Source organism: Oculina patagonica, chromosome 2 (assembly GCF_052425735.1).
Source record: "Oculina patagonica isolate OP01 chromosome 2, crgOcupat, whole genome shotgun sequence".
NCBI classification, from domain to species: Eukaryota; Metazoa; Cnidaria; class Anthozoa; order Scleractinia; family Oculinidae; genus Oculina; species Oculina patagonica.
In genome coordinates, this window is record NC_135759.1 from 2,785,475 (window position 1) to 2,811,290 (window position 25,816).

General features: G+C 38.5%; 4 protein-coding genes across 4 annotated transcripts; 1 reads left to right on the forward strand and 3 right to left on the reverse strand.

The window, feature by feature from the left end:
• Positions 1–53: 53 nt before the first annotated feature.
• On the reverse strand, positions 54–1,916 carry LOC144642624 (uncharacterized). The gene is made up of 2 exons (XM_078501646.1): positions 1,709–1,916; positions 54–1,032 (listed from the first exon to the last, which is right to left on the reverse strand). Exons 1-2 carry the CDS (start codon positions 1,800–1,802, stop codon positions 578–580), a joined length of 549 nt encoding a protein of 182 aa, XP_078357772.1. The 5' UTR covers positions 1,803–1,916; the 3' UTR covers positions 54–577.
• On the forward strand, positions 1,886–4,336 carry LOC144642633 (HIG1 domain family member 2A, mitochondrial-like). Its single transcript, XM_078501654.1, has 2 exons — positions 1,886–2,081; positions 3,756–4,336. The coding sequence occupies exons 1-2, from the start codon at positions 1,916–1,918 to the stop codon at positions 3,938–3,940; spliced, it is 351 nt and encodes a 116-aa protein (XP_078357780.1). The 5' UTR covers positions 1,886–1,915; the 3' UTR covers positions 3,941–4,336.
• A 1,638-nt stretch (positions 4,337–5,974) lies between these two features.
• Positions 5,975–20,234, reverse strand: LOC144642563 (drebrin-like protein). The gene is made up of 18 exons (XM_078501540.1): positions 20,117–20,234; positions 19,997–20,052; positions 17,190–17,302; positions 16,265–16,339; positions 15,448–15,529; positions 15,286–15,344; positions 14,574–14,651; positions 14,238–14,324; positions 13,823–13,887; positions 13,236–13,290; positions 12,408–12,488; positions 11,613–11,843; positions 10,490–10,744; positions 9,920–9,974; positions 9,254–9,435; positions 8,930–8,975; positions 7,108–7,908; positions 5,975–6,382 (listed from the first exon to the last, which is right to left on the reverse strand). The coding sequence occupies exons 1-17, from the start codon at positions 20,197–20,199 to the stop codon at positions 7,769–7,771; spliced, it is 1,743 nt and encodes a 580-aa protein (XP_078357666.1). The 5' UTR covers positions 20,200–20,234; the 3' UTR covers positions 5,975–6,382; positions 7,108–7,768.
• Positions 20,235–21,179: 945 nt separating this feature from the next.
• On the reverse strand, positions 21,180–23,232 carry LOC144642630 (guanine deaminase-like). The gene is made up of 3 exons (XM_078501652.1): positions 23,076–23,232; positions 22,042–22,210; positions 21,180–21,835 (listed from the first exon to the last, which is right to left on the reverse strand). The coding sequence occupies exons 1-3, from the start codon at positions 23,209–23,211 to the stop codon at positions 21,640–21,642; spliced, it is 501 nt and encodes a 166-aa protein (XP_078357778.1). The 5' UTR covers positions 23,212–23,232; the 3' UTR covers positions 21,180–21,639.
• Positions 23,233–25,816: the final 2,584 nt, after the last annotated feature.

Here is a 25,816-nt window from a genome sequence, read left to right on the forward strand (position 1 = left end):
GGCGTCTAATACAAACTTTAGACTTCAGGGGGGGTTTATTTGATACGAGGCGAGAGGGGGGGCGTTTATTAGATCATTTACGGTGAGACTAGTTTGTTATTGCATCATTTGGCTACTACTTGTAATAATTATTGGTCTTTTGTTAATCAAGAGTACTCAAAAACTTATTATGGATATTTTGTTCATTTTCAATAAAATTATGCATGATTTATACATACCGGTATGTTACTGTTAGAACTTTGGCAAACTGCATGTGAAATTCTCAATTAGAAAAAAAAAAACCTGCTGTTATTTTCAACACACATAAATTACATAATATATGCATTAAAAAAACAGTTTCATTTACAAACTCTTCTGTTAGAGACCATAATAGGAATCAAGCTGTATATACATGTATTCTGTAAATGTATTCCAGTGTAAATCCTGATGTGGTCTTTCCTGATTAGCATGATGTTCAGTGGTACTTTCATGGCTGTAACAAGCAGAATTTGTGATGTGAAATTAATTAAATACCTAATTTCACTTATCACCAAGTTACCTCAAACACGGACAAATACTAGTAAAGTGAATACGACATCTAACAATAGCGTCCTAACATTTTGTTCAACAGTTTTAGTTGCTGCTTATTACATAAACGTGGCTGTCTCAGTTTGCGGCTTTTTCTGGGTCCTTTTTTCATCATCTTGTGATTCTTTCCTGGCGGCCAATATTTCAGCTGTCCATTCCCTGTTCTGAAAAATCTCTTTGCAACAGCTTTGACAGTTTTTGGCTTGCCATGTTTATTACGGGTATTTACAGATCTTGTGGTAGTTACCAAACCTCCAGAACTCTGAGCCAGCTGAGCTTGCTTTGCAAAACTTGAGGCACAATCAAAAGTGTAAATACTTCGAGTGGCATTAAGATATCTTGGCAGATTCTTTATCCTTTGTGTGTCAGTTTTCCATGCATTGGCTTGGCTGTAGCAAGTGGAAAATGTTGATGTTTGAGATTTTATAAGACCTGATATCCTTGTCATGTTTGTAAGCTGCAGTGCTAAATATTAAAGAAACAGACAGCTACATGTTAGAACTTCACAATTGCTTAAAAAATATTCAGGTATCACCTTTGACTCCAATAAAGTTCCCAACTTTACTGGGGTGGGGGCCATTTCATTTTATATCCGCACCCCCTCCTTTTGACAAGTTTTTCTGAAAGGGTCTTGAAAGTCATTTCTGAGGGGGTAACTCTGTCTGCATTCTTTGATCTTTCAAATATTTTTGAAGGGGTTAGGGCAAAAGTTGGCTTTTTCTGATGAGGTTGAGAAAAATCGGTGTTTTTCTGAGGGGGGCATTATGTCGGCACTTTGATCTTTTTTCTTAGGGGGGACATTTTGACTTACCTCGACAACGGGGAGGGGGGGGGGTGGTGGATATAAAAGGGAATGGCCCTGGGGGGAATCACATGAAATTCGTGCATAGAATAAACCCTTGTGGCTTCTATGGTCCTGGCCAGCGTATGCTTTCCCTTTCCCTAGATTTGAAAGTCAGATGACAAGTATTTGAACGCTTTGTCCTCTCATGGCGAGCAAATTTATGTTGTGCATGTGTTTGACGAGCTCTTTCACCGGCCGGCGATTCAACACAATCCATATTTAGATGAACTCCTAATTTAACACACTTTTAAGCACTTCCAGATTAGAAAAATGAAGTAAGAGTATTTGGAAACATACCTTTTGGTCTGACTGCTGTGCAGATTATCCGCAGAGAAGAATGAACATTACAAGAAAACAGCCCCCTTGAAACGGAAAACATGCGAGCCGCCATGTTGGCTTCCTCGAGGTAAACCGAGGTAGCCTGGGGAAAAGTTACAAAGGAAACCGCTGAAATCGGTGGCGCATTTTAGAATCCCATAACTTCTAGCGGTGACAAAATTCAAGATGGCGCCTCTACGAACAGAAGAAGAGAACGCAGCTAGCGATGATATAAGCCAGCAAAAACAAATGGAAGAATTCTTTGAGTGGAGTACAGGTGCGCACCATGAACCTGAAACTATGGGACAGAAATTCAAGAGAAAAACCAAAGAGAATCCTTTCGTTCCAATAGGTGAGTTGGAGAATCATTTTGCCCCATCCGGTAGCGCTGTAGCTTGTACACAGTACTGTAGTGTGGTTATGCAATAGGTAAATTGATATAAAGTACTTTCCAGTCTAAGGGATTGAAGCTTCTCAATGCTGGCCCTTAACTCCGGTTACTGTAGCATAAAGCGACGAGGAGTCAGTAATATTTCTGACCCGGGATGGGAAGTTGGGTGTTTGAGTCCTCATGGGCTATTGCATTTAATATCCGCACCCCCCCCCCCCTCTTTTCAGGTCTTTCATTCTTACCCCCAAAGAAATCCGTTAAAAACGTATAAAATGCCTTATACCCCAATGAAATTCTTTGAAAATGTGCTAAACCCTCACGAATTCCATTAGAAACGCATTCTTACTCCTAAGAATTCCGTAACTTCTCACCCATTCCCCCTGAAGAATTCCCTTATATTTTTGTCTTACCCCTAAGGAAATCCACGGATTTTTACCCTTACCCCCAAAGAATTCCACTGTTCCTCAACAGGTCGGGAACAAAAATTTTATGCAATAGCCCCATGTATAACTAAATGTAAGGTATAAGACTAAAGAGCTAAGACCTTAGACCACAGACCCCCTCCAAATCTCTTAAACAAAGACCTAAGCCCCCCTTGAGTCTCTAAAACAAAGACCATAGACCCCCTACAGATTTCTTAAACCAACACCTAAGACCCCCTCCAAATCTCTAAAACTAATGTATCAGTCAATTCGAAGACTGCCCATCCAAATCTCTAAAACTAATGTATCAGTCAATTCCAAGACCGCCCATCCCCCCCGCAAGCAGACTGCAGTGAAAGCTAGCCGCTTGAAACGCTAACGCTAACCCTAACCCTTAAACTTGGGTTTAGCTTTTTAACCCTAAATTTGAAATGAAACCCTAGCGTCAGACCCTAACCCTAACCCTTGGGGTTTAGGGTTAAGCTTTTTTCGCTAGGGTTAAGCTAAGGGGTTAGGGCTAGGCCTGTAATCCCAAAACTGTAGCTGACTTCATCGTTTTGAGAAACAAAAGGTTTCCTTTGTTTATCGTTTGTAAAAGAAAAGACAAAAGAAGCCGCGCGAGCAAAAACCTTGTCTTTTTGCATGTGTAATTTTTCAAAAACGAAACAAAGACCAGTGAAATGAAAGACAGGACATTGTTAAGCACACGTAAACAAACCTGCATGCGCAATTTGGAGCTGTTTCGATAATGTTCGATTTAGTCAGAAAGTCCAGGGGCCGTTTATTCCCGCCGCTCTTCAATTTCAAGCTACACGGAGCGAAAGTAAACATCGATGTTTTCGTCGTCTTGTTGGATTTTTTTCATTTTGTCTTAAAATCCAAAAAGGGTGGGGAATTTGACGCTCTGTGAAGCCCTGACTGGTGGGGCATTTGAACGTCTAAACTGCCAACATAGCGGAGAATTTGACCAAAATTTTTCGAAAAAGTCAAATGCCCGAGTGTTTGCCCGGGGGGAGGGGGGGGGGCGGAGGTGGGCATGGGTGGTTTTGGAATTGACTGATACATAAGACCCTTTTTTGACAAAGGTACCAACCCATAGCGTTTTGTTTTTTGGCTGTTTTTTTTTTTATTATTTGAAAGCTTAAGTGGATTATTAAGTTGTTTTTCTTCAGAAGTTTCCAGTTTCCCATAACATGATTTTTTTAACCTTCAGGTGCCCTGGCTACTGTTGGTGCTCTGTCGTATGGTCTTTTTTCATTTATAAGAGGTGATGCTCGCATGCAACAATATATGATGAGGACACGTGTTGCCGCACAAGGAGGGACATTACTTGCTGTTATTGCTGGAGTTACATACATGCTTTATCGTGATGGCAAAACCAATAATGGCAAAACATAGTACTGGAATAAATTCATTGCAATAACATGTGCATAGTATTGACATAATATCACGTCTTCGATTATTTACTATGGTAACAAGAGTGTAGGACTGTGGAACCATGAACAGAGTGATTATTAAAGAGCATGTTTTGTGCTGTTAGTTGTAGAGGTTAGGTAAAACATCTATTGTAAGTAAAACCTCAACCTCGTTCCCAGGGTCTCTCTCTCCTCCGCCCCCAAGAGCGAGAGAAGAGAGACCGTAAAACCTTAGAAGGAAAAATTTTAGTCTGGGAATGGGGGCTGAGAGGTTAGAGGTTCTTTTCACAGGCTTGTGCCTAGCCACCTGGAAATGATCAGTAGCTAAATGATGCATTTATTTTTCACCCATTGATGGCTTAAATAATAAATAATAACAAGGGCTTGAAAAATAATAATTAAATAAAAGAAGCATTTGGGCAAGAGTGAGTCGTTTCTCCTTACTGTTACAAACCACCCTGTTATAGTTTGTCATGTCCTGTACACTGTATCATTCAGTATGCATAAGCTGAGCAAATAATGCAGCTGCTTCCTCCCCTTTTACTAGAGGCCTCTCTGTTGGAAGCAAGGAGAGGTGGCTGTTGAGAGCCAGTCTGGTTGAAGTGATAACAAGCAGCTGTATTTTCAGACTAGAGCAAGAACAAAAAATAAGTCTGGAAGTTAAGTCTGCGTTGAGCCTAGTGACCCATATACATGTAGGCCAGAACTTATCCCGGTTTCTGTAGCATGAAGGGACAAGTAGTATTTCTACTCCCCCCTGGATGGGATACTCGTCCATCGCAGGGTTACTGACCCCCCAACATTAGTTCGCTGGTGCCCATTTACATACCCGGGTGGAGAGAGGCACTACGAGAGTAAATTGTCTTGCCCAAGAACACAACACGATGACCACGGCCAGGCTTGAGCCCGGACCATTTGATCGAGAGTCCAGCACGCTAATCATAAGGCCATTGTGCTTCCCATAGTTGGCACTACACAGTGCAATAATTATGTCATTTTTGGGGAGTATATGCTGGAAATTATTTTGATTGTTTATGATACTGTCATGAGATTTCATACTGAAATGGAATACTCACTCCAGTGCAGCAACTGGGGCGAACTTGTGCCAGGATGACATTATTTTCCTTGTGCTATCATGTTAAGGATTGCAGAGCCACGAGAGGAAACTGTGGTGAACTTGCGCCAGTTCAAAAGTTGTCCTGCCCCCTTAGAAAATTGAGCAGCTTTTGAAATGAGAACAAGGAATCAACACATGGTTGTTACAAAAGCTTGAATTGTTTTGCTCCAATTCTTATTTGTTCATTCTCCCATAAGATAGATTATGAGCAGTCATTTTCTTTTCCTAGTGTGCCATGCGAAAACATTAATGCGCCACTTCCTCCTTGTTTTTTCCCCTCATTTGCATATTTCAACTTTTTTCTGTCGCGCATAGAAAGACTAATGGGGTTACAGGGTGCATGGTGCAAAGAATGCAGGGGTTGGAGGGGTGGGGGGTCCAGTCCCATCCTAAAAAGAGATGGGGGTAAGTAGTGTACCGTGTATGGGGTTAAAATTATAATTCTGTGGCTTGATACCACCATAGTTAACAGAGGGAAATGGTTAAGAAGCCTGGCAAAGTTCTTTGTTGTATGTTTTTGTTCGCTATTTTGGGGGTTGACCCTGCACAAAACCTGACAAAATACAATAGGTGGTTACGTGTGTTCATGCAACTAACCAATAGAAACATTGCAATTACGTAATTCATGCATAGTGTATGAGCGCAAAACAAAAGATGTGCAGGGTCGTGGACCGTCCAACATAAATCTTGGCCTCTTTGTTTGCTCCTTTGATGTTTGCCGGGCTTCCTAACCATTTCCCTCTATTAACTATGATACCACTAGAGTGTTAAAATATAAAATGACACATGGGATGTTCTGGAAATTGCCAACCACCATCAACATTACAACATTTTTTTGCAAACTGCTCTAAGTACATAAAACCATGACATCAACACAAATGCAGAAAAGATTTACACTGGTTGAAAAAAATACAACTTTAAATTTATTAATTTTCAAAACTGTTACCTAACATTTAATTTATAATTATACAAATGGTTTTTGATGCAGTTTATCTGGTACACTTCCTGACATCCTCAGGGCATGACTACAATGTAAGAATATTTTTATGTTTGGCAAGTGCCCTATTATTTAATACCCTGGGCGCCAGAGGGTTTTTGCCTCCCCTTGTTACACTTTTGTGGTTTCACTGCTCCTCACGACAAAAAATGGAACCTCTGGCATCCAGGATAATTATTTGGCCAATGTTCAGTAAAGTTATCATGACTTGCGTTAGACAAGCACCGCCACACAACTTCACTTTAATCAACAACCTACGTTATTATCATCTTTTAATTCTAACTATTGTTATTTTATTGACTTCAAACCATCTTAGCTGGTATCGGTTTTCAGCACTTTAAAGCTCTTATACTTTGACGGGTCAGTATTACAAATCTTTATCAGTTGAGGCTACAATAATGGTATCAAATAAATTCCCAATGATTGGTGAATATGTTTTGGTTATTTTATTGATGTCACTGGTTACCATAGCAACAGTATAACCTGTTGTAAAATTCATTAACTATTCATGAGGGTGCAAACCAATCCCAGCACTGTATTCAGATCACATGTACACAACTATAAACCCCAATACAAATCAAACAATAGAATTAACTTTTGATACAGACTCCTGCTCAGCTAATTAGTATTCATTAACTTTTGATACAGATCTCTACTGATTCGCATAACAAAACTTCGCATTCAATTTATTGTTTTCATTTCACAAGTAGAATAAAATATTCGCGTTCGATCTGTATGGACGTCTACAATGGCTCGCCTATCGGCTCGCCATTGTATACGCCCATACAGATCTCCCGCTTATATTTTATCTACTACTTAAAACACCCTTAGTTAAGTGCTTATAACTCAAAAACAAGCTCGATGACCCCCAATTGTTAATTGAACATTGATCAGCATGTTAAGATACAACTTTCTGCATAGTTAAAAAAAAATATACGGAGTGGATTCAGAACCACCTTAAATTTTTGAAAAAATAAGGTGGCTCTAAAACCGCTTTGATAAGAGCTTTAAAGTGCTGAAAACCGATACCAGCCACCTTAAAAAATTGATAGGCTCAAAATGTTACCATGAAAACTGCAGTAATAAATTACTAGAGAATTAGTTCAGGCCCCTTGAAATCCTATTCATAGTATTCTTTTTTCTTGTTTACTTTACTTTTACAAAGCAGTTATCTTGTGGTTCCTAAGGTACAACCTGTTTTTAATCTTAACCCAACATAAAAAAGAAAACGCCAAATAACATGTCATGCTTACAAATAATTGCTATTGCTTGCCTTTATTTTTTGCCAATAGCGAATTGAATGTTTTCTGGAACAACGCAATAATCTCTTAATAAAAGTTTTTGCTCTGAATTATACCGTTAGCGGACTCAGATATTGTTTGTTTTGTGTCCAAAGAAACAAACAACTCTAGAACCGGCATCTGTCACTTACTGAGAGTAACATGTAATTGATACACAACTCTCTCGTTTGAGTCTCCCATGTTACTGCAGTATTTGACTAAAAAAAGTCTAAGATGTGTTGGGGTGAAGTTGTCATTGCAAAATGTTGCTTGTTCCCAGTGGCACATGTGGTGCCTTGGAAGTTTCCCCTACTTCGTAGATTTTGATAAGTCAAACAAAACAGAACCCAACAAAAAAGTTACAATTGCAAGAAGTTACTACATAAATGAGACGACAAACATACACAGAGATTTTCTTCATGAGATCAGTTCCACGTAGTTTGCAGGAAATAACCCTTGACTGCCATCAGGTGCTTGTCCTCGCCACCATCCCTCGTCAATCTGTTCAATATTTGTTATGATGTCGCCAGGATCAAAAGTAATCTCTGTGTCATCAGCTGAAAACAAGTTTATCAGAGAATTACGAGAAAGAACAAGACAGGACATGATTTACAAAAGACTTACAGAGAGCAAAGAAACTGGATTATCCAAGTTGCCCTTCAGACACATTAGAGCTATTTTGCGATTGCCTGAAGGCCTTTTTTACTGGCCTTACTTCATCTGCCAACTAAAACAGCCAAAATGTCACTTGACTACCAGCAGGCACGTGATGGATAAAATCAATTAGATGTAGAGAAAAATTGTTGATTTGTGTTGATTGTTATTTGCATGTGGGAAATTCAAAACCAGGCAACAACCATTCAAGAGACACTACACTTACATGTACACTACATCTCTATAATATTATATAGACTAGAACAATGTTAGAAAGATGAGATGTTCAACATGACTCGAGCATGGGACAAAGAAAAGTTCTGAGTCCCTGACGGGATTTGAACCCATGGCCTCCCAGATACCGGTTGGGCGCTCAAACCAACTGAGCTACGAGAGACTAGTTGTGAGCTGGGCCATTTTACTAGGTTGATAAGTGACACGCGTCCTGCCATACTGCTAGGATCAGCAATGTCGAATTCATCAAGTTTGTAGTAAATAATAAAGATGGTAAATTTCAAGCTTGGTAAAAAATAATAAAGATGAGATCTTCAACATGACTCGAGCATGGGACAAAGAAATATTCTGAGACCCCGACGGGAATCGAACCCATGGCCTCCCAGATACCGGTTGGGCGCTCTAACCAACTGAGCTACGAGAGACTCGTTGTGAGTTGGGCCATTTTCACTAGATTGATAAGTGACACGCGTCCTGCATACTGCTAGGATCAGCAATGTCGAATTCATCAAGTTTGTAGTAAATAATAAAGATGGTAAATTTCAAGCTCGGTAATAAGTAATAAAGATGAGATGTTCAACATGAATGTTATCAGTATGAATATTTGGGTTGAACAGCTTAAATCTTTTGAGTGGGGAGGGAGTTGAGCACACACAGGTACAGGTGAAGACCAAGAAAAAGATAACATACTTGCTTGGTAGTCATACAATGCTCTTGCTTGCATGCCTCTGTCTTCCTACAATAAAAAAGGTAATAACACATTAATAAACCAATAACTTCATTTATTAATGATGACGAACGGCATCATCAGGGAAGGACAACATCAACTGCAGTAAATCACTGTAGTCAACAATCAGTTGAAATGTACATAATACAAAACACAGAAACACGTGTGTGATAATAATCAGTGCACACATTATTTTTATTACGGGGGTAGTAGTTTTACAATTTGAGAAGTAAAATAAATTGTGTAATACATATAAATGTCCAAATTATGCAAAATGCCCACAGTACCTCAACAGGGGTTGGCTCTGGTTCAGGGGTCACCTCACTAGATCCTTCAATAAGTTCCACATAATTAGATGGAAACATGCCGTAACGACCATCAGGGCCACGCCCTCTCCACCAGCCGTCATCAAATGGATCAACTTCAGTGATTATGTCTCCAGGGTCAAAGGTTATTTCTTCATCATTTTCTGAAGAAAAGTAAAATTTTCAAACTTTTGTATGCAAAACCAAGCTAAGTACTACATGTACAATCATGCATTTTGAATGGCTGGTTGCATGTGTTAATGATAATGATGATAATTATCATTTTTGGAGCACATTTACCATTTAACGATGCTCAAAGCACTAACAAACAGTTATTAATAAAAAAAATAAAAATGGTTTAATCCATAGGAGTAAATGTCTTTTTCACTAACATCAATTTAAAATTTTCTTTCATTCATCCCAATGTCAAAAACAAACGTAATCAAAATGAGGTCACACCCTGGCTACCGCTGGATGATGAAATATTCAAATTGAATTAATTAAACCTTTGAAACAAACAATTACTTTTGCAGCAGTTTATCAAAACTATTCTTGAACACTAGGTGGCACACACTGAGTACTTTGACTGTAATCTAGTAGTACAAAGACTACACAACCTGTACAAACAACCATTACTTAAGTTCATACCTGCTTGATAATCATACACGGCTCTTGCCGATTGTCCTTGAGCTCCACCTGAGGCCTGGGATTAAGAACACCAAAAGTGAAAACCATGCACAAATTAAAGAGAAAAGAAAAACCTTTGTTTTGATTGCAGTAAAAAATAACTACATGTAAGTTAACGGCTTGACACTGACCATTTTAAGACATTTTCTCAGCACCAAACGCTTAACTTACAATTTCTCAATATTTATAATTGCAGTTTCCAGTCAGTGATTTGTGAACTCTGAAATTCAAAATCCAACTAAAGATTGCATTTTTCGCTGCTGTCAATCATAATTATGGCGACAGCCAACGAACTATGAAAAACAGAAACGAATAATAAAAATGGATCGAAATCTAGCTATCAATCACAACTGACAAACATGACCTTATAACCCGGTTGAAGTGTTCAAACTATTTTTCCGAGAGGTCTGCTAAGATAAGAGACAGCAGCAAAAAGTGGAAACCGTTGGTTGAGGATTGAATTTCAGAGTTGGCATATCACTGAAAATTTCAATAAACAGTGGCTCTGCAGTCTGCATGCATCATGAGTACCTGCGCAGGTGCTGCGTCCATGCCTATATTGTCATAGAGATCGTCACCATAGCCACCAGCAGGTTCCGCTGGTTGTTCAGCTTCCTTGTTCACTGGTAAATCATCCACTGCTTCATAATTTGGCTGTTCCTCTGGTAACTGCTGTTCTGGCTCATCGTAGGTGGAGTCAGGTTGTGTATCTGGTGTCTCAACATTTTCATAAAAGTCTGTTGGGCCTTCCTCTGGTTCCGGCTCTGGTTCCGGTTCGGGTTCAGGCTGACAAAAGCAAAACCACCGATGAAACAAACAAAACTCAATGATACCTTATCAAAGAAAATTAATGTGAATTTTTGCATTAATTCTGTAAGTCGCGTTAATTTTCGTGACATTAATAAAATATTAAGGGAAACATAAAATCTCTGTGACCTTGATAAATATTTCCGTGAATATAACCCCAAATTCTGAATCCCGTCCAGGCATATTGTTACAATATTTCCATTTCACGCCTGTTTTAAGAAGGGCAGTTCAACATCTGGCACATCAACTTCTTATGATTTGCCAAAGAAATTCAATATTGAAATAAAATAGTTCTTGTTGTTGCCGCAAACTGTGCTTTCTTGTGCTAATCGTGTTTATTTCATTTTATAGAAAATTTACTCCTCTTCCGCGTTAATTTGCTTTATTCAGGAGTTAGTTTCCCTCTAATTTGCATTAATTTAAGTTGCGTTAATTTCAAATACCTTAATTAACACGAGTGTTAATTTCCTATAATAAAGTAAAATTAAAACTAATCCTTATGCCAGCACTAGGACCAGAACTGCGGTCAGGGCATATTTTTGCAGTTTTCAGTGATATGCGAACTCTGAAATTCAATACTCAACCAACGGTTAATGCTTTTTGCTGCCGTCAATCATCTTAGCGGACCTCTCAGGAAACAGAAGTTCACTTCAACTGGGTCAAAAGGTCATGTCTGTTAGTGGTGATTGGTAGATTTTGATCCATTTTGTTTGTTTCTGTTTTTCATGGTTAGTTGGCTGTCGCCATAATTATGATTGACAGCAGCGAAAAAACACAATTGTTAGTTGGATTTTGAATTTCAGAGTTTGCATGTTGCTGAAAACCGCAATGCGAACATGTACAGTACCTCGGTGGGAAGGGGTTCGGGTTCCAGCTCTGGTTCCGGCTCCGGTTCCGGCTCCACCTCTGGCTCTGGTTCCGGCTCGGGTTCAGGCTCTGGTTCGGGTTGACGTGGCTTTACCTGTGGGGGTGGCCTTCTGGCTGGTGGTCTTGCCTTGGCTGGAGGGGGTGGAGGGCCTGTTCTTTCTTGGAATTTTGGTTTCTCCTCCTGTCCTTGGCGAATAAGGCCTTCTGCTTCCTGTCAACGTGTACCAGACCACCTCATTAAAAAAATGATCTCAAGACGTTTTATTTTGATTTTTTAGTGAAAATAGTTTTAAACCAAGTTTAAAAAGATGAGAGATCTATACCTACCAACTCTCACGCCCGCGAGTTGAAAACTTCGATCTCACGCCAACTCACGCTTATGAACTTATTTTTCACGCCTGGTCGAAAAATGTGAGTTATAATGACCATGACCGACACAGTTTCCAAAAAAATGTAAACTCAAAGCAATGTGACAAACTAAAACTCCATGTAAAAAGAGTACATAGCGATACTTTTCTCTGAAATCTCAGAGTTTTGACAAGAAAAGCATTGGGAACAAAATCGTGTTTTATAGCATAACATGTCCAAGCAATGGGAACAGGACATATGTTCGGAACGTCTTCGGATACTTCGGACATCTTCATAAAATTTCGGACATTGTTGTACCGTGTTAGAAATCCTGGCACTCTCAAGAGAAAAATCTCACTCCTTTGACCCAGAAAAAGTTGGAAGGTATAGAGATTCTGCCTTTTCTTAAGAGGGGGCAGTACAGTACCTTTAACCGAGCTTGCCGTAAGGAATTAGATCTTTGTTTCTCTTGCTGCATTTCCTTTTCATCTTCAATTTGTTGTTGCTCCTAATGTTGGATTAGAACACATGAGATTATGAAAAACACCTGAGGCATGTTCAATTCACTTCATTTTCCTTTTAGATCAACAATGCTTATATAACGAAGGAAGTCCTCATTTCAGTTAAGACGCTAATAATGATACATGAATGCCAAGAACAGACCAAAAGAAGTCAGCTCACTGGTACCTACAATCATTTAATAAAAGTATTCTGTTCTAAAGTACGCGTAATTCATGTGGCCTGGCCTAAGGAATAGATGCAACTTCCAGGGCTGTAGCTAAGAAAACACTTAGCTGGCTCATCAACAAGCCCAGCTGGCTTTTCTGGCCTTGACAGCTCTAAAAGTTTACCTTAGTCTTTGTTTTCAAGTGAAATTTCAGCCGGATTCAAGTTCTCTTTCAGCCGGTGAAATAAGCCAGCAGCCAGCCCTTAGCTACAACCCTGAACTTCCCCACGACATCTGACAAATGGTTCAAGCTAGTACAGTGTACTTGTTAGTTAAGAGTTACAGCTAACTCTAATCCGACATGAAATTTTCTTACTAGTTTAAATAGTTATATTTTCAGTTGCCTCAATGTGGTGTGAAGACACTAACTAGAGGTGTTCAAAGATGGGAATAATGTTTCATACGACATGTAAAAGCCATGAGACTAACACATGAAAAATACACTAACTTTAAGTTAATAATGTAACTTATTAATTTTACTCAATTTTTGAATTTTTTCATATAACAAAATAATATAATAATCCTCACCCATCTTTTTCTGTCTTCTTCCTTTTTCTTTTCTTCTGCTTCCTTTTGCTTCCTCCTGGATAATTGAAATTATTTACAACAAAATAGGATTAATTAATGCCCAGGGGGGTTACTCCGGGATCCAAGTGACGGGGATGTGCAAAGGATTTTTTTGGGGTCAAAATTTTCGATTCCGGGATTTTTTTGGGTAGGAGAATTTGGCAGGTATTTTTTTTGGGTGACTTGATTTAAATAGGGGATTTTTTTGGGTATTAAAATCAAACTAAAGTGCCTTGGCGCGGCCTTGGCAATTTAGGGGTAATTTGACTAGGGATTTTTTGGGCGTTTTTTTTGGTCCAGGGATTTTTTTGGGGTAATGTTGGGAGACTTAGGGATTTTTTTGGGTCCTGAGTTTTGCCTCCATTCGATCATCCCCGTCACTTTGATCCCGGAGTACCCCCCCTGGGAATTAATGCTCTGAATAAATTAATGAAAATAAACTTAATGATTACAATTACATTACTTAACTGTACCTTTCAATTGAACTTTCCAATTCAGTTAAAATTCTAACTACAAATTATTGAATATAATTACAGCTTGTCACTAACTTTTGTTCTTCAATACTTCTTGAACGTTCTCTATACTGCTTCTCTCTTGATTCAGCCTCTTGTGCCTTGAATGAACATTGTAAATCAATCAATCAATCAATCAATCAATCAATCAATCAATCAATCAATCAATCAATCAATCAATCAGCCAGAAGTCAGTCAGATAGAAATCAGTCAAAAATCAATCAATCAATCTATCCATCAGTCAGTCAGTCAGTCTTATTTTTAATTTAATACAAATTTTTGGCTGTGAATAACCACACGCACTGGTCTTATAACCATACTGACCAAAGGAGAGACAGATGTTTTGAACTCTTGTCATAGACTGGATAATTAAAACTGCCTGTAGCATAAAACAAAATTTTCACTGTCAAATCAAGTATACTACATGTAATTAATTGACTTGTCACCAAACCTCTCTCTCCTTTCGTTTTCTCTCTGCTTCGTTCTTTACTGTAATGGCTTCTTTTCTTTCTTGTTCTTTTCTTTTCTTCTCATCTTCCTGTTGAGTATTACAACAAAATGCCAGTCTTCATACACATGCTACATCTCATTATTAAAATTTGCTTTTGGATTCAATTTTTCAAGCAATTCTGATTTTTGACTTTCCTGTGTGTCAAGCTATATATTTTTTATAATAATCTGAAACAAAGGACATTCCATTTTACACATAAGTTAAAAAGCCAAACTGGCTAATTTAATTTAAATTATAATAAAAAAAAGCCATCAAGGAAAAACTAAACCTGTGTACCTCAGATTTCGACCAGAATGTGTCTCTTTTCTGCACATCGATTTCTTTTTGAATCTTCACTTTCTGGTACACAGATCCCTGATGATAAAAGGAACAAATAAAAAATTCATTAGTTAACTGAGAAGAGCAGCTCCTATTCAAAGACATTTCAGGTGAAATAAATAAATGACACTGCAAACAGCTTTTAGGAGTGTCAATTTAAAAGTGTCAATTGTCAAAAATTTTTAGCACCTTCAATTTTCCAAATGTTCCTGCAGACAATCTTGCCGCAGCCTTGATTTTGAGTGAAGATTTTTGGAAAAAAGGTGCGGCTTATCTGCGGGTTGGGGGGCCTGGTGGCCTATTGGTTGGTGCACCGGACTCCTTTTTTTTTTTTTTTTTTTTTTTTCCGGTGGTGCACCGGACTCCTGATCCAGCGGGCTGGGTTCGAGGCCTGGCCGGGGTCATTGTGTTGAATGTGTTCTTGGGCAAGACACCTTACTCTCATAGTGGCTCTCTCCACCCAGGTGTATTTAAATGGGTACCGGCGATATAATGCTGGGGGGGGGGCCTGTGATGGACTAGCATCCCATTCTGGCAGAGGGAGTAGAAATATTCCTAGCCGCTTAATGCTATCGAAACCGGGATAAGCTCCGGCAGTATGGGTATCTGCGGGTGTTTACGGTATACTGCACAAGCTGTCAAGGTGTATGTGCAATTAGCTTGTACTTACTACTGGTGCAATGGGTTCTGCAGGCTTTGCTTTCTCCTTATGGAAACTGTAGTTAGCACCTGAATGGAGAAATAAAAAAAAAAAATGTCATTAGCTGGTCACAAAACAGAGTTACCAATATTCAAAGCTATTTCATATAAATGTTATTCTTATAATTAGTACCTGAAGCTTTTTTAACTTTTTCAAGAACAACATCTTCTTCTACATCATCTGTGGATCGTGCATTGATGGTTACATGGGCTCCCTAGGAAAAAAACAATGAAAGAAAAAAGACATTACATTACATGTACGCATATCAGACATCTGGGATATAATACAAATAATACAAATCCTTTATTCATTTGCCAGGCTGCAGCTTCTTTGTACACTGCATGACTGGTCACCTGAAACTGGTCACACACCACTTGGAATCATGTCAAGCCAACCACAGCAACAAAAAAATGCAAAAACTATTAAAAATCTGAAATCACACAGGAACAAACATGAACAACTGAAACTCTAGGGTGGGTGGGAAGGCCAGATAAAGGCAAACAACAAGAACAACTGCCCGCCTTTCATCTCACATGACCTTAACCCAGCTTTAGGCCACAGCGACATGTAAGAAAAACGGTGGAAAATCATCTTTCCCTCTGATTTGCTTCACTCAATTGAACACTGCAATTATTTTACCCCTGATACTTGAGGTCTTAATTTCTGCAACAAATTTTCGTTTCTCTTTATTATTTTAGAAAATAATCAGGATTCCACTATTTGATCAACCCACTCTTATAAAAAACCTCAAATGCCACAAGTCCTCCAAGTGACTCGGACAGAACCCAAGTACTAAGAATAACAATCAACCTGTAGGTCTTATTTGTCTGTATAACATTTGACAGATCTAATTTAAATTTATTTATTGTATTACTGTCAACAGTATTTCAGATTCGTGAACAGAACTTTAGTGAGAGTCTCATTTATACATGTAAATACGACCCCTTACCCTGAAGAACTTTTCAACATCTCTGACATGGTTAGCACACACTCCTTTTCTTGAAGAAGGTACTCCTTCACCTTGCTGAAATAATAATAAAAAAAACTGTCATCAACTGATATCTGCAGGGTAGACCTACAGCTACAGTGTACATGAACAAAAGACAATAATTATTACACTATCTTATTATAGGAAATTAACGCTTGTGAAATTTGAGGTACTTGAAATTAACGTGACTTAAATTAACGTAATTTGAAGGAAATATTACTTCCCAATAAAGGAAATTAATGCGAAAGGGAGGATATCCTTTCAAAAAGAAGGAAAATAACGAGACGTACACAAAGAAAAACACTTGTTGAAACAACAGGATGAAGTTTATTTCAACACTAGGCGTATAATCCGAGACGGAAACAATGTTTGTTATACTAAACCCAAACGTATGGGTTAAGCGAAGGAATATGACCGCTTCAAACGTTCACCCTGCAGAAATAATGCTTTTTCGTGGGAGTTAAGAACGTTTGTATCGAATAATTGGAGCCAAAATATTGGAAATTAAGGACACGGAAATTAATGCTCCATTTAATTAACAGCGAGGAAATTAACGTTAACAAAAATTAACATGAATTCTTGAAATTCGTGTTAATTTCATGAAGTGTTAATTTCCTATTATAAGGTAATTAGAAAGCTTCTCCAACTTGAAGGGATGTACAATGTACATGTAAATCATAGGGCATAGCTCTCATGGGTTGTGGGTGGGTGGGTGGGTGGGTGGGCAGATAAAGGGGGAGGGGAGAGAGGCGAGGACCTGAAACATGTATTGTGTCGCACATCTGTGCTGTTCAGGAAATTAATTTTATTGGTTTTATTCTGGTATAGACTAACCAATGGTAACTGACTACAGTACGTACACGTACATGTAGGGATGACAACATACCCAATTAATGAAGACGATCTTGGGAAGGTTTGTGTTCGGGTCCATGACTTTAATCGCAGCATACAACATCTTTCCTTCATTAAGTTCATCTACCAATTCATCCAAGTCGCCATCTAAGTGATTATTATGTGCAATTTTTTGTCAATAATAATGATAATCATAAATCCTGTACTATAGAATAAATTCTCCACTTCAGGGCTAAGCAGAGGGGTGGTTAGGTAAAGTACTCCCTTATATGAGTTATTCAGTGTTAGTATGTACCGGTATGTGCTAGCTAGGAGAAACTTGGGTATGGTTGCAGGCCTTTTGGAGTGGTATGCTTTGTTTACTTGGCCAGTAATAAGATACAATTTTTGAAAGAAACTGTTTTTTTATGGTTGTTATCATTCAACACTTGAGAAGTGTGATTTAAAATGATGGGAATTTGAAGCCCTTCACAAATGTTTACACAAACTGGACAGATATTGTCCAGGATCGAACGCTAATGAGATGCACGCTCTTCATGACAGCCATCACAAAGTGTCCTCATTAATAAAAGTTCACCAAAACACACCAAAATCTGTCAAATATGAAGTTATATAAAAATGTCAAATAACACAGTCAAACTGGAAGTACTCATTAAGCAATACTTGCGTTCCATTCTGGACATAAGTGAAACTGGATGGGTACGATCAGGCCATGTGTTTCTCAAAAGACCTGAAAAACTGCAGGGCTGTCACTAAGGGCCGGGGGCCGGGGATTTTCCCCGGCTACAACGAGTTTGAGCCCCGGCTACTTTGATACAAAACCAAAAAATGAAAAGAGAAAAATACATCAAATAACAGAATTGTGAATAAAAAACAAACCAATAGTTTATTAATTCAAATTATTTTTCACCTTTTAAAGAGAGCGATTGACATTTCATGTAAGGCTGTGATTGAAAACGCGTAAATATTGAACAGCTTTAAAAGCGCGCGATTTTTAATACCTGTTAGTTTCATTCGGATTCTCTTGTTGTCGGAGATTCCGGCTCAACATAAAAATGTCATCAAAAAAACGGAGGGTAGAAGTGGATAACGAATAAAACTGGATCCCTTTTTATCTTCTGGCTGTGCTTTAAGGTAAGATAATGTTTAACTGAAGAAACAGCAGTTTGGGCTTCAGCATTTCTCTTTCGAATCGACAAGTGACCTGGATGAAGCATGAAGGAGATTGCACAGGACGCATGTGGCCCAGAAATAGTCACGCAACGACTTTCCATAGTTGAACTATGAACACTTTCCACACAAATAAAATTGGCGATCAGTTAACTGTAAACTTGCAACATTATGTGTGTTCTCCTCTTGCCTGTTTTAATGCTGTTTAATCAGCTACATGTCAATTAACACAGATCAGTCGTACAGGGCTTGTATGCGTTATTACATGTACTTTGTATGACAAAACAGTGGCTTGTCTGAGTATTCTACATAAGCGCAGAAAGTTTTGTTGTGTGAATTTCTCAAAGCAATGGTTTTGGATCAAGAAAAACAGACAAAAACAAACCAGTTTGACGTTCCCAACACGTTCCCGACACCATGTTTTTTGGTCTTGGTCACGAGTTACTTTCACTCATTCCCAGTCTTCCTCAACTTCTCTTTTCTGTCACACCATTAGTCACAAGTCAGGCCGTTTCAGAATGGTGTAGAGAAAGAGAAAGTTGTAAGTTACCATGGCGTAAAAATTGCATAAAAACAAATTCGTATTAGGAACAATTTTTGTTGTTTCCGTAACCTTCCCCCCCCCCCCTCCTCCCTCCCCCCCCCCCCCCGTCAACAACCTTCCATGGAAAAAACTTGTCTCCGGCTACATTTTTCATTTCCCCACCTACTTGAAAAATTAGTGACAGCCCTGAACTGTTTGGGCCTGAAAACTTTTTAGGGCTCCTTTCGGGTGCGTTTCTTAGGTTGTGAAAAGCCTTTCTCAAAGTGCCCAATTTTCTCCCAATATTTTTGGGTATCTTTTTGAAATTTGTGATCTAGCACCAGCACGAGCCTGTGATTTCCAGCCTGTGAGTGGTTAAAAAATTGCAATAAATTATTATTGACTCCACTGTACTGAGCTGGGATTCCTCACCCCCCTGCCCCCCGGCTTTTGAGCCAGAATAAATAATCAGACATAAAATAAGTATTGTATGTACAATTATTCATGTTCTTAACAAGCAATTTTATTTATCCTGTGGAAAGAAACTGACACGTTCACTTCACTATTTTTGTTCCTTTTTCTAGAAAGAGGAAAAAGAGGTTATTTACATCCTGAATGAAGAAATTATTTGGCCTCTAACATAAGCAGAGTTTTATTTCCTAGCATATCCTCTAAGATATGGACTATTCTTGGAACGAATGGCAAATACGAAATCGAAAGCAATATCGCTTAAACTTAAAAGAACAACAGCTAAACACTTCAAGGGTGATTCTAAGCTGATTATAGTGAACGCCTGACTCGTTCGCTGCTAAAAAATGACCACAGATTATACACTATGTAGTATTCACTGCAGAGAGTTAGGTTATTAAACAATTTGATAGCATGATTATAAGAGCATTGCAAGGCTACATGAGCCCAAGAGTTCCAATAAATCTTTGACAACACACCCCTTTCTGCGTGCAAACATGTCACGTCTGACAAGCAAGATAGATCGACAATGTCTGTGTAAACTACGCGCGCAAATCTTAACATTCCATTTCTCAGCAAGGGATAAACTCACCCAATGTATTCTGCCTCATTACAAAAGGAAAATGCTTTCAGAACAATAAAAATGTTTAATAAAGTCACGAAACTTCCGCAAGACATACCTCCAGTCTCCGACACTTTTAAATCGTTCGTCTTGCCATCATAGCCAAATACAGCCCTAAAAGCAAAGATAAAGTTACTGCACTGTAGAATATGAATGCGTATTGAGATACAATGCTCACCAGTTGACGTCCGGACTGTCATCAAAGACTTGCTGCCATGTTTTTAGGAGAGAGTCGCGATTCTTGGTCAGATTGATCGCCATTTTGGTTGTCTTGTCACGTGACAGATTTAGAGACGTATCCGGTTGGGGAGTCTGGAATAGAGCGAAAGGAGGGCGTGGCAGTTGGGAAAGGGGGAGGGGGAAAGCTTAAGGGGGATTAGGCCCATAAGAGGCAGCGCAGGGAATCTCGTATTCAGGAAAAATAAAAATTCATACGTGCATGCAATCCTATCCTATTTTGTTGGTTTGCAAACATCTCTTCCAAATACAATAGAAGCGCCTTCATATAGAATCCTGACTTCTTGAAACTTCATTCCTGTCAAACGGTGTAATGCACCTACTGGCGCGACGAGATATGATGATGATGATGATGATGATGATCATTCCTGTCAAAACTTTTGTTCCCTGAGTCGAACACTGCATTTTTGCCACTAATTTCTTGAACTTACAGATTTCTCTAAACAATTTTTGTTACCCTTGGAGGTTCGAGTAATGGGCATTCGATTCCACTGTACAATTTTTTTCAAGAGTTGCCAAGTAACTTGTCCAAACTTGAAAGGGAAGGCAAGGGAGTACTCACTTGTCTTTTCACTTGGAACAGCAGAAACAAATGCTTTTGCACAATTAGAACTCATGGTTACACATCCAAGCCCCAATGTAAGACTGGGAAAAAACTTGAACCAGAAAATTATTGTACATCCATTTATTTCAAAGAAATTACTTTCAATGTACATGTTACAAGATATACATCATCAAAACTACACAGATCCTGATACATAAAAAATTTCTTAACTTCACCTATCAGTGGTATATATAATAAATATTATTATTGTTAGTTATAACAATTAAAATTTGAAGGATTTGAAAATTAAGACCAAAAAATATTAATATTGTTAGTTATAACAATTAAAATTTGAAGGATTTAAAAATTAAGACTAAAAAAATATCAATATTGTTAGTTATAACAATTAATATTTGAAGGATTCGAAAATTAAGACCAAAAAATATTATTGTTAGTTATAACAATTAAAATTTGAAGGATTTAAAAATGAAGACCCATTTTAAAATATTGAGTATTTTCTATTATAATTTTTCAATATTCAGTTGGCTAAATTGTTCGCCATTGTATAAACAGTGTATCATAAATAACAAAATGGTTATTTATTTATAATTATTGTACATGTGTTATTTTTTATTCTTGTTTCTTCTGCCATTTTAACGATTATTTTGACAGAAGCTTTTATACTGCACAAAAACCGTAAAATTTAAGGCCCTGTGTGCATGACTAAGTAACACAGTAGCATTTGAAATTGTAATAATAAACAATTCATGATTGACCCTTATTGACCTAACTACAAAACCATCTTTAGTTATAAATTATCCAGTTTGAAGAAAATAAGTTTAGAAGTCACAATAAACAACTCTATAGTTGTTCGAATAGAGAGCTTTTGATAAAAGGGGAAAATTTACTTTGTCACTTCTTTACACTTTCTTTGTGTCAGCATTTAAGTATTTTTTAATGGCATCCAATGCCTCCTTTGATTTACTTTCAACTTGTTCCCCTGGAATAGAACGCTCATCGATTGATGTTGTTACAAATTTGAGGACTGTCGCCTGGTTTTCATCATGGTGATTAGTGCTACCTTTGACAGGCTGTGCATAGTAGACTTGATCCAGCCTGCAGAATCAACAAAGATAAGGTCAAGATGACTGTAAATAATTTACAATGTTCACAATTAGTAGAAGAATGACGGGGCATGTTGTGGTGTGCGACAAGTGCTTAAGTCTAAAGGGGGTCTGCCTAGAAGGGCTATACACTTGCTGCTCCTGATACCTAAAATACTGCAAAGTACTAATCCTCCACTATCTCCATTACAAACACACCTGCTCCACCAAATTGCAGCAGTACACATTGGACAAGGTTCAAAGTTGGTGTACAAGCTACAGCCCAGCAGATCATATGTTTTCAGGTTTTTCCCTGCATTTCTTATCGCTACCATTTCTCCATGTGCACTGGGATCACAATCTACAAACACTCGATTGAAGCCTTCACCTAAAAATAAAGTATGATCAAACATTTAAGTCATTTTTCCCCTTTCAAAAATTTATTGCCAATAGTTCAAAACTTAACTTAGTTATGGCCAAAGCCCTAAGTGGTCATAGGGCCGGACATTCTCCTCTGCCATGCTGCACGGTCGTGGGCAGCCACCGCTGCCTCGTTATAAAAAAATGGGTCATTTAATTAAATGTTTTGATGCCTGATCCCTAAAATATGTAGTCTCCCTCGCAGCCGTTTATAGCTTTTGTTCCCATGTTCCCAATTATTTTGTGGTCACTTTCCCTTGTTCCCTGAAACCCCTGGGGTAAGCCTCAGCCTCGGGGGACGAATCCATATGAAAGGGGAAGGGATGCTCTTTGGAAATTTTGAAAAGAACCCCTAAAAGAGACCAATCTGGGTGTGGCTTAAAGTTTTCTTGACCCCTAAAAGATACCAAAAAACTAAGAATAGAATTTATATTTGCTTTTTTGTGATTGTGCAGCCCTAAACGAAACCATTATGGCTAAAAATATTGGCGTTTTGCCCAGAACACCCTTAGCGAGACCAAAAATCCAAAATTTACACCCCTAAGCGAGACGACAAGCATCCCCGCCCCTTTCGGCGAGTTCACCCTCCCCCGAGCCTCATGGGCCTGGATAAAAGAGTATGGAAAGCAGCGTGAGTTCGTACCTCCTCGCTATAAAGCCACAAAACTTTTTATTAAGTTTTGTAATTAAGTTTTGTAAGACAAAGCTGACTTTCAACCTTTGTCCTGAAAACTAAACCCGGGAAACTAAACGAACAGTCTTGCAAGGTGACAGAAGGTGAGTAAACCCGGGATCGTAGCGATTGACCTTTAGCTGTTTTTAAAAATACTGACCAACAGTCTTGCCATCTTTAACAATCACACATCCATAAGGTCCGCCGAATCCTTTAGATGCTCCTTCAATGCTGAGCTCGATTGCACGGGCCATGAATCGCTCCTTTTCCTCTTGTGTGGGAATGTACGATGACATCTTCAGCCGATTTGCTTGCCAGCAAACGTGACACGTGCGCATGAACTTTCGGAGAACTGAGCACGAGCCAGCGACCGAAAACTGTCACGCAATCTTGAAATGTGCAGACGTAGACTGTCACATCATTCCACGCGGTAAGAGAACGTGACATCCACTTGTTAAACAATAGATCAGGTCGGATCTGCATCTGAGCTAATCCGTGTACCTTAGTGCCAACCGATTTTCAAATACGTAGGAAAATAAAATTCAAATGTATTTTCGTTTTTTTGTTTTTCTTCCGCGCTGTAAAATGGAATTTAAGTCCTATTTTCAAAATCCGTTTTTTTTTTTCACCCATGAAAAATGACATCCGACTTTCATTTTCGTTTTTTTAAAAATGTTTCTTTATACATAGAGGAATACGAAATTCGAATTTACTTTATGATTTTTGTTTTTCGTTTCTCTATATCTAAAAAAACGGATTTGAATTTTCCGTTTCTTTTCTAGTTTTCGGATGAAATTTGGAAAACAAACTGGATTTATTTAATATTCGTTTTTCGTTTTTCCTTTTCGGCCGAAAGCATTGAAACTGACAATCTTTGTTTTGGCGGGAATATTTAAGAAACAAAATGTCGGCGTTAGAAGCTGTTCTTGATGAAGACTTTGTCCGCCGGTTTCTTATCGAACAGAAACATACTTTCGAAGAGCTTGTCACTAATCACCAAGGAATCAGAAAAAAGAATGCCCGGTCGCGGATGGAGTGCTCGACATCGCAGTTCGAGCCGCCGTACAAAGGTAAGATTGTGTTCCAAATTTAGAATAACAGTCATGAATACTTGTATGGGTATAACAAAGCGAAAACAAAGCGACGAAGCTGTTCACGGCGCACAGAAAATGTTTGCAACTCAAAAAGGTAAACTGTCATAAGAGGAAGTAAATTGTAGTTATACCCACATTAGTATTGATGAAAGTTTGGAACAGCACCGCCAAAACAAAGATTGTCAGTTTCAATGCGTTTGGCCGAAAAGGAAAAACGAAAAACAAATTTGAAAAGATTTTTTTCCAAATTACATAAGAAAACAAAAACGAAAATTCAAATCCGTTTTTTTAAGAGCTAAAGAAAAACGAAAAACGAAAAGCATGAAGTGAATTCGAATTCCGTTTTCCTCCAGGCAAAGAAAATTGAAAAGCGAAAAGGAAAGTCGGATGTCTTTTTTCATGGAGGAAAAAAAAACGGATTTTGAAAATAGGACTTTAATTCCATTTTTACAGCGCGGAAGAAAAACGAAAAACGAAAATACATTTGAATTTTATTTTCCTACGTAATTGAAAATCGGTTGGCACTAAGGTACACGGATTTGAGCTGATCGATACATTGTAAACAATTTTATTTTTTTAGTATGAAAATCTGAAAAAGGGGAGGCGAGGGTTTGGAGTGGGGTAAAAATAGAGGGCTGTGAACAGTCCCGGCATAGCTAATCGAACGTTCGAAAATCGAACTCAATCGAACTCAATCGAACTCAATCCATGGATTGAGTTCGATTGAGTTCGGCAATCGAACGAAATCGAACATCGGACTTTCAGTGAGTTCGATTTCCGAACAAATCGAACTCAATCGAACCCAATCAATCAGATTGGGTTCGATTGAGTTCGGTAACCGAACTAATTCGAACACAATTAAATGGATTGCGTTCGATTGGCACTGGGAAACCTATACATACAAAGCAATCCCGTCGAAAGCAGGTTTTTCTTGCGCTTTTTTACAGTTTATTCAATAACAGCTAATAACGGAAACTCCTGCCCGCAGTTAAGAGAACAGAACAGAACAAAACAAAAATATCGTTATTCCAGCGTACGTATTCAAGAATTATTGCACCATTTCCTTTTTAAGCTAACTTACAATTGCAAATTGACAATTCCGAGTGTTACTTGCCACAGGGAAGAAACTAGTTCACGTTGAAGGTGACCTAATTGTGCGCGCTCGTTTGCAATTCGGAATGCACGGCCTTTCTCGCCGAGTTTTTAAAATAGATCACGGAGGGTCGTGGGTTCAAATCCCATCTGGAACCCGGATTTTTTTTTTTCGAGTTTTTCAGTCAATGCAAAATTTATCATGCGATTTTTTTAAAACATTGCAATCTTTGCCATCCTTGACGTCAAAGCGGCATTCCTGGTAGCCTTTTACTACGCATTTGAAGCTTACAACCCACGTGCTAAACTCCGGGCTGAAGTAACTCGATCTTCTAAGATCTGGTTATAGATTTCAGTCAATGCCGGTTTTACAAAAATCAAGAGTTCGAAAATCGAACGTTCGATTGAGTTCGATTGAATATTTTCATTTTCGGTGAGTTCGATTTGGTTCGATTGCCGAACTCAATCGAACTCAATCCATGAATTGAGTTCGATTGGGTTCGATTGAGTTCGATTGAAATTTAGTTCGATTGGGTTCGATTTGCTATGCCGGGGAACAGTCTAGTTGCGGGTTAGAAATTGGGCCATCATACTGAACAAACAAAGGGGCAGGTAATTCCATAATCAGAACTAGCAGAAATCCATCTGTACATACAATCCTTTGTTGGTTTGAAGAAGACCTCTTCAAATTAACTTGAAAGGAAAAGCAAGGGGA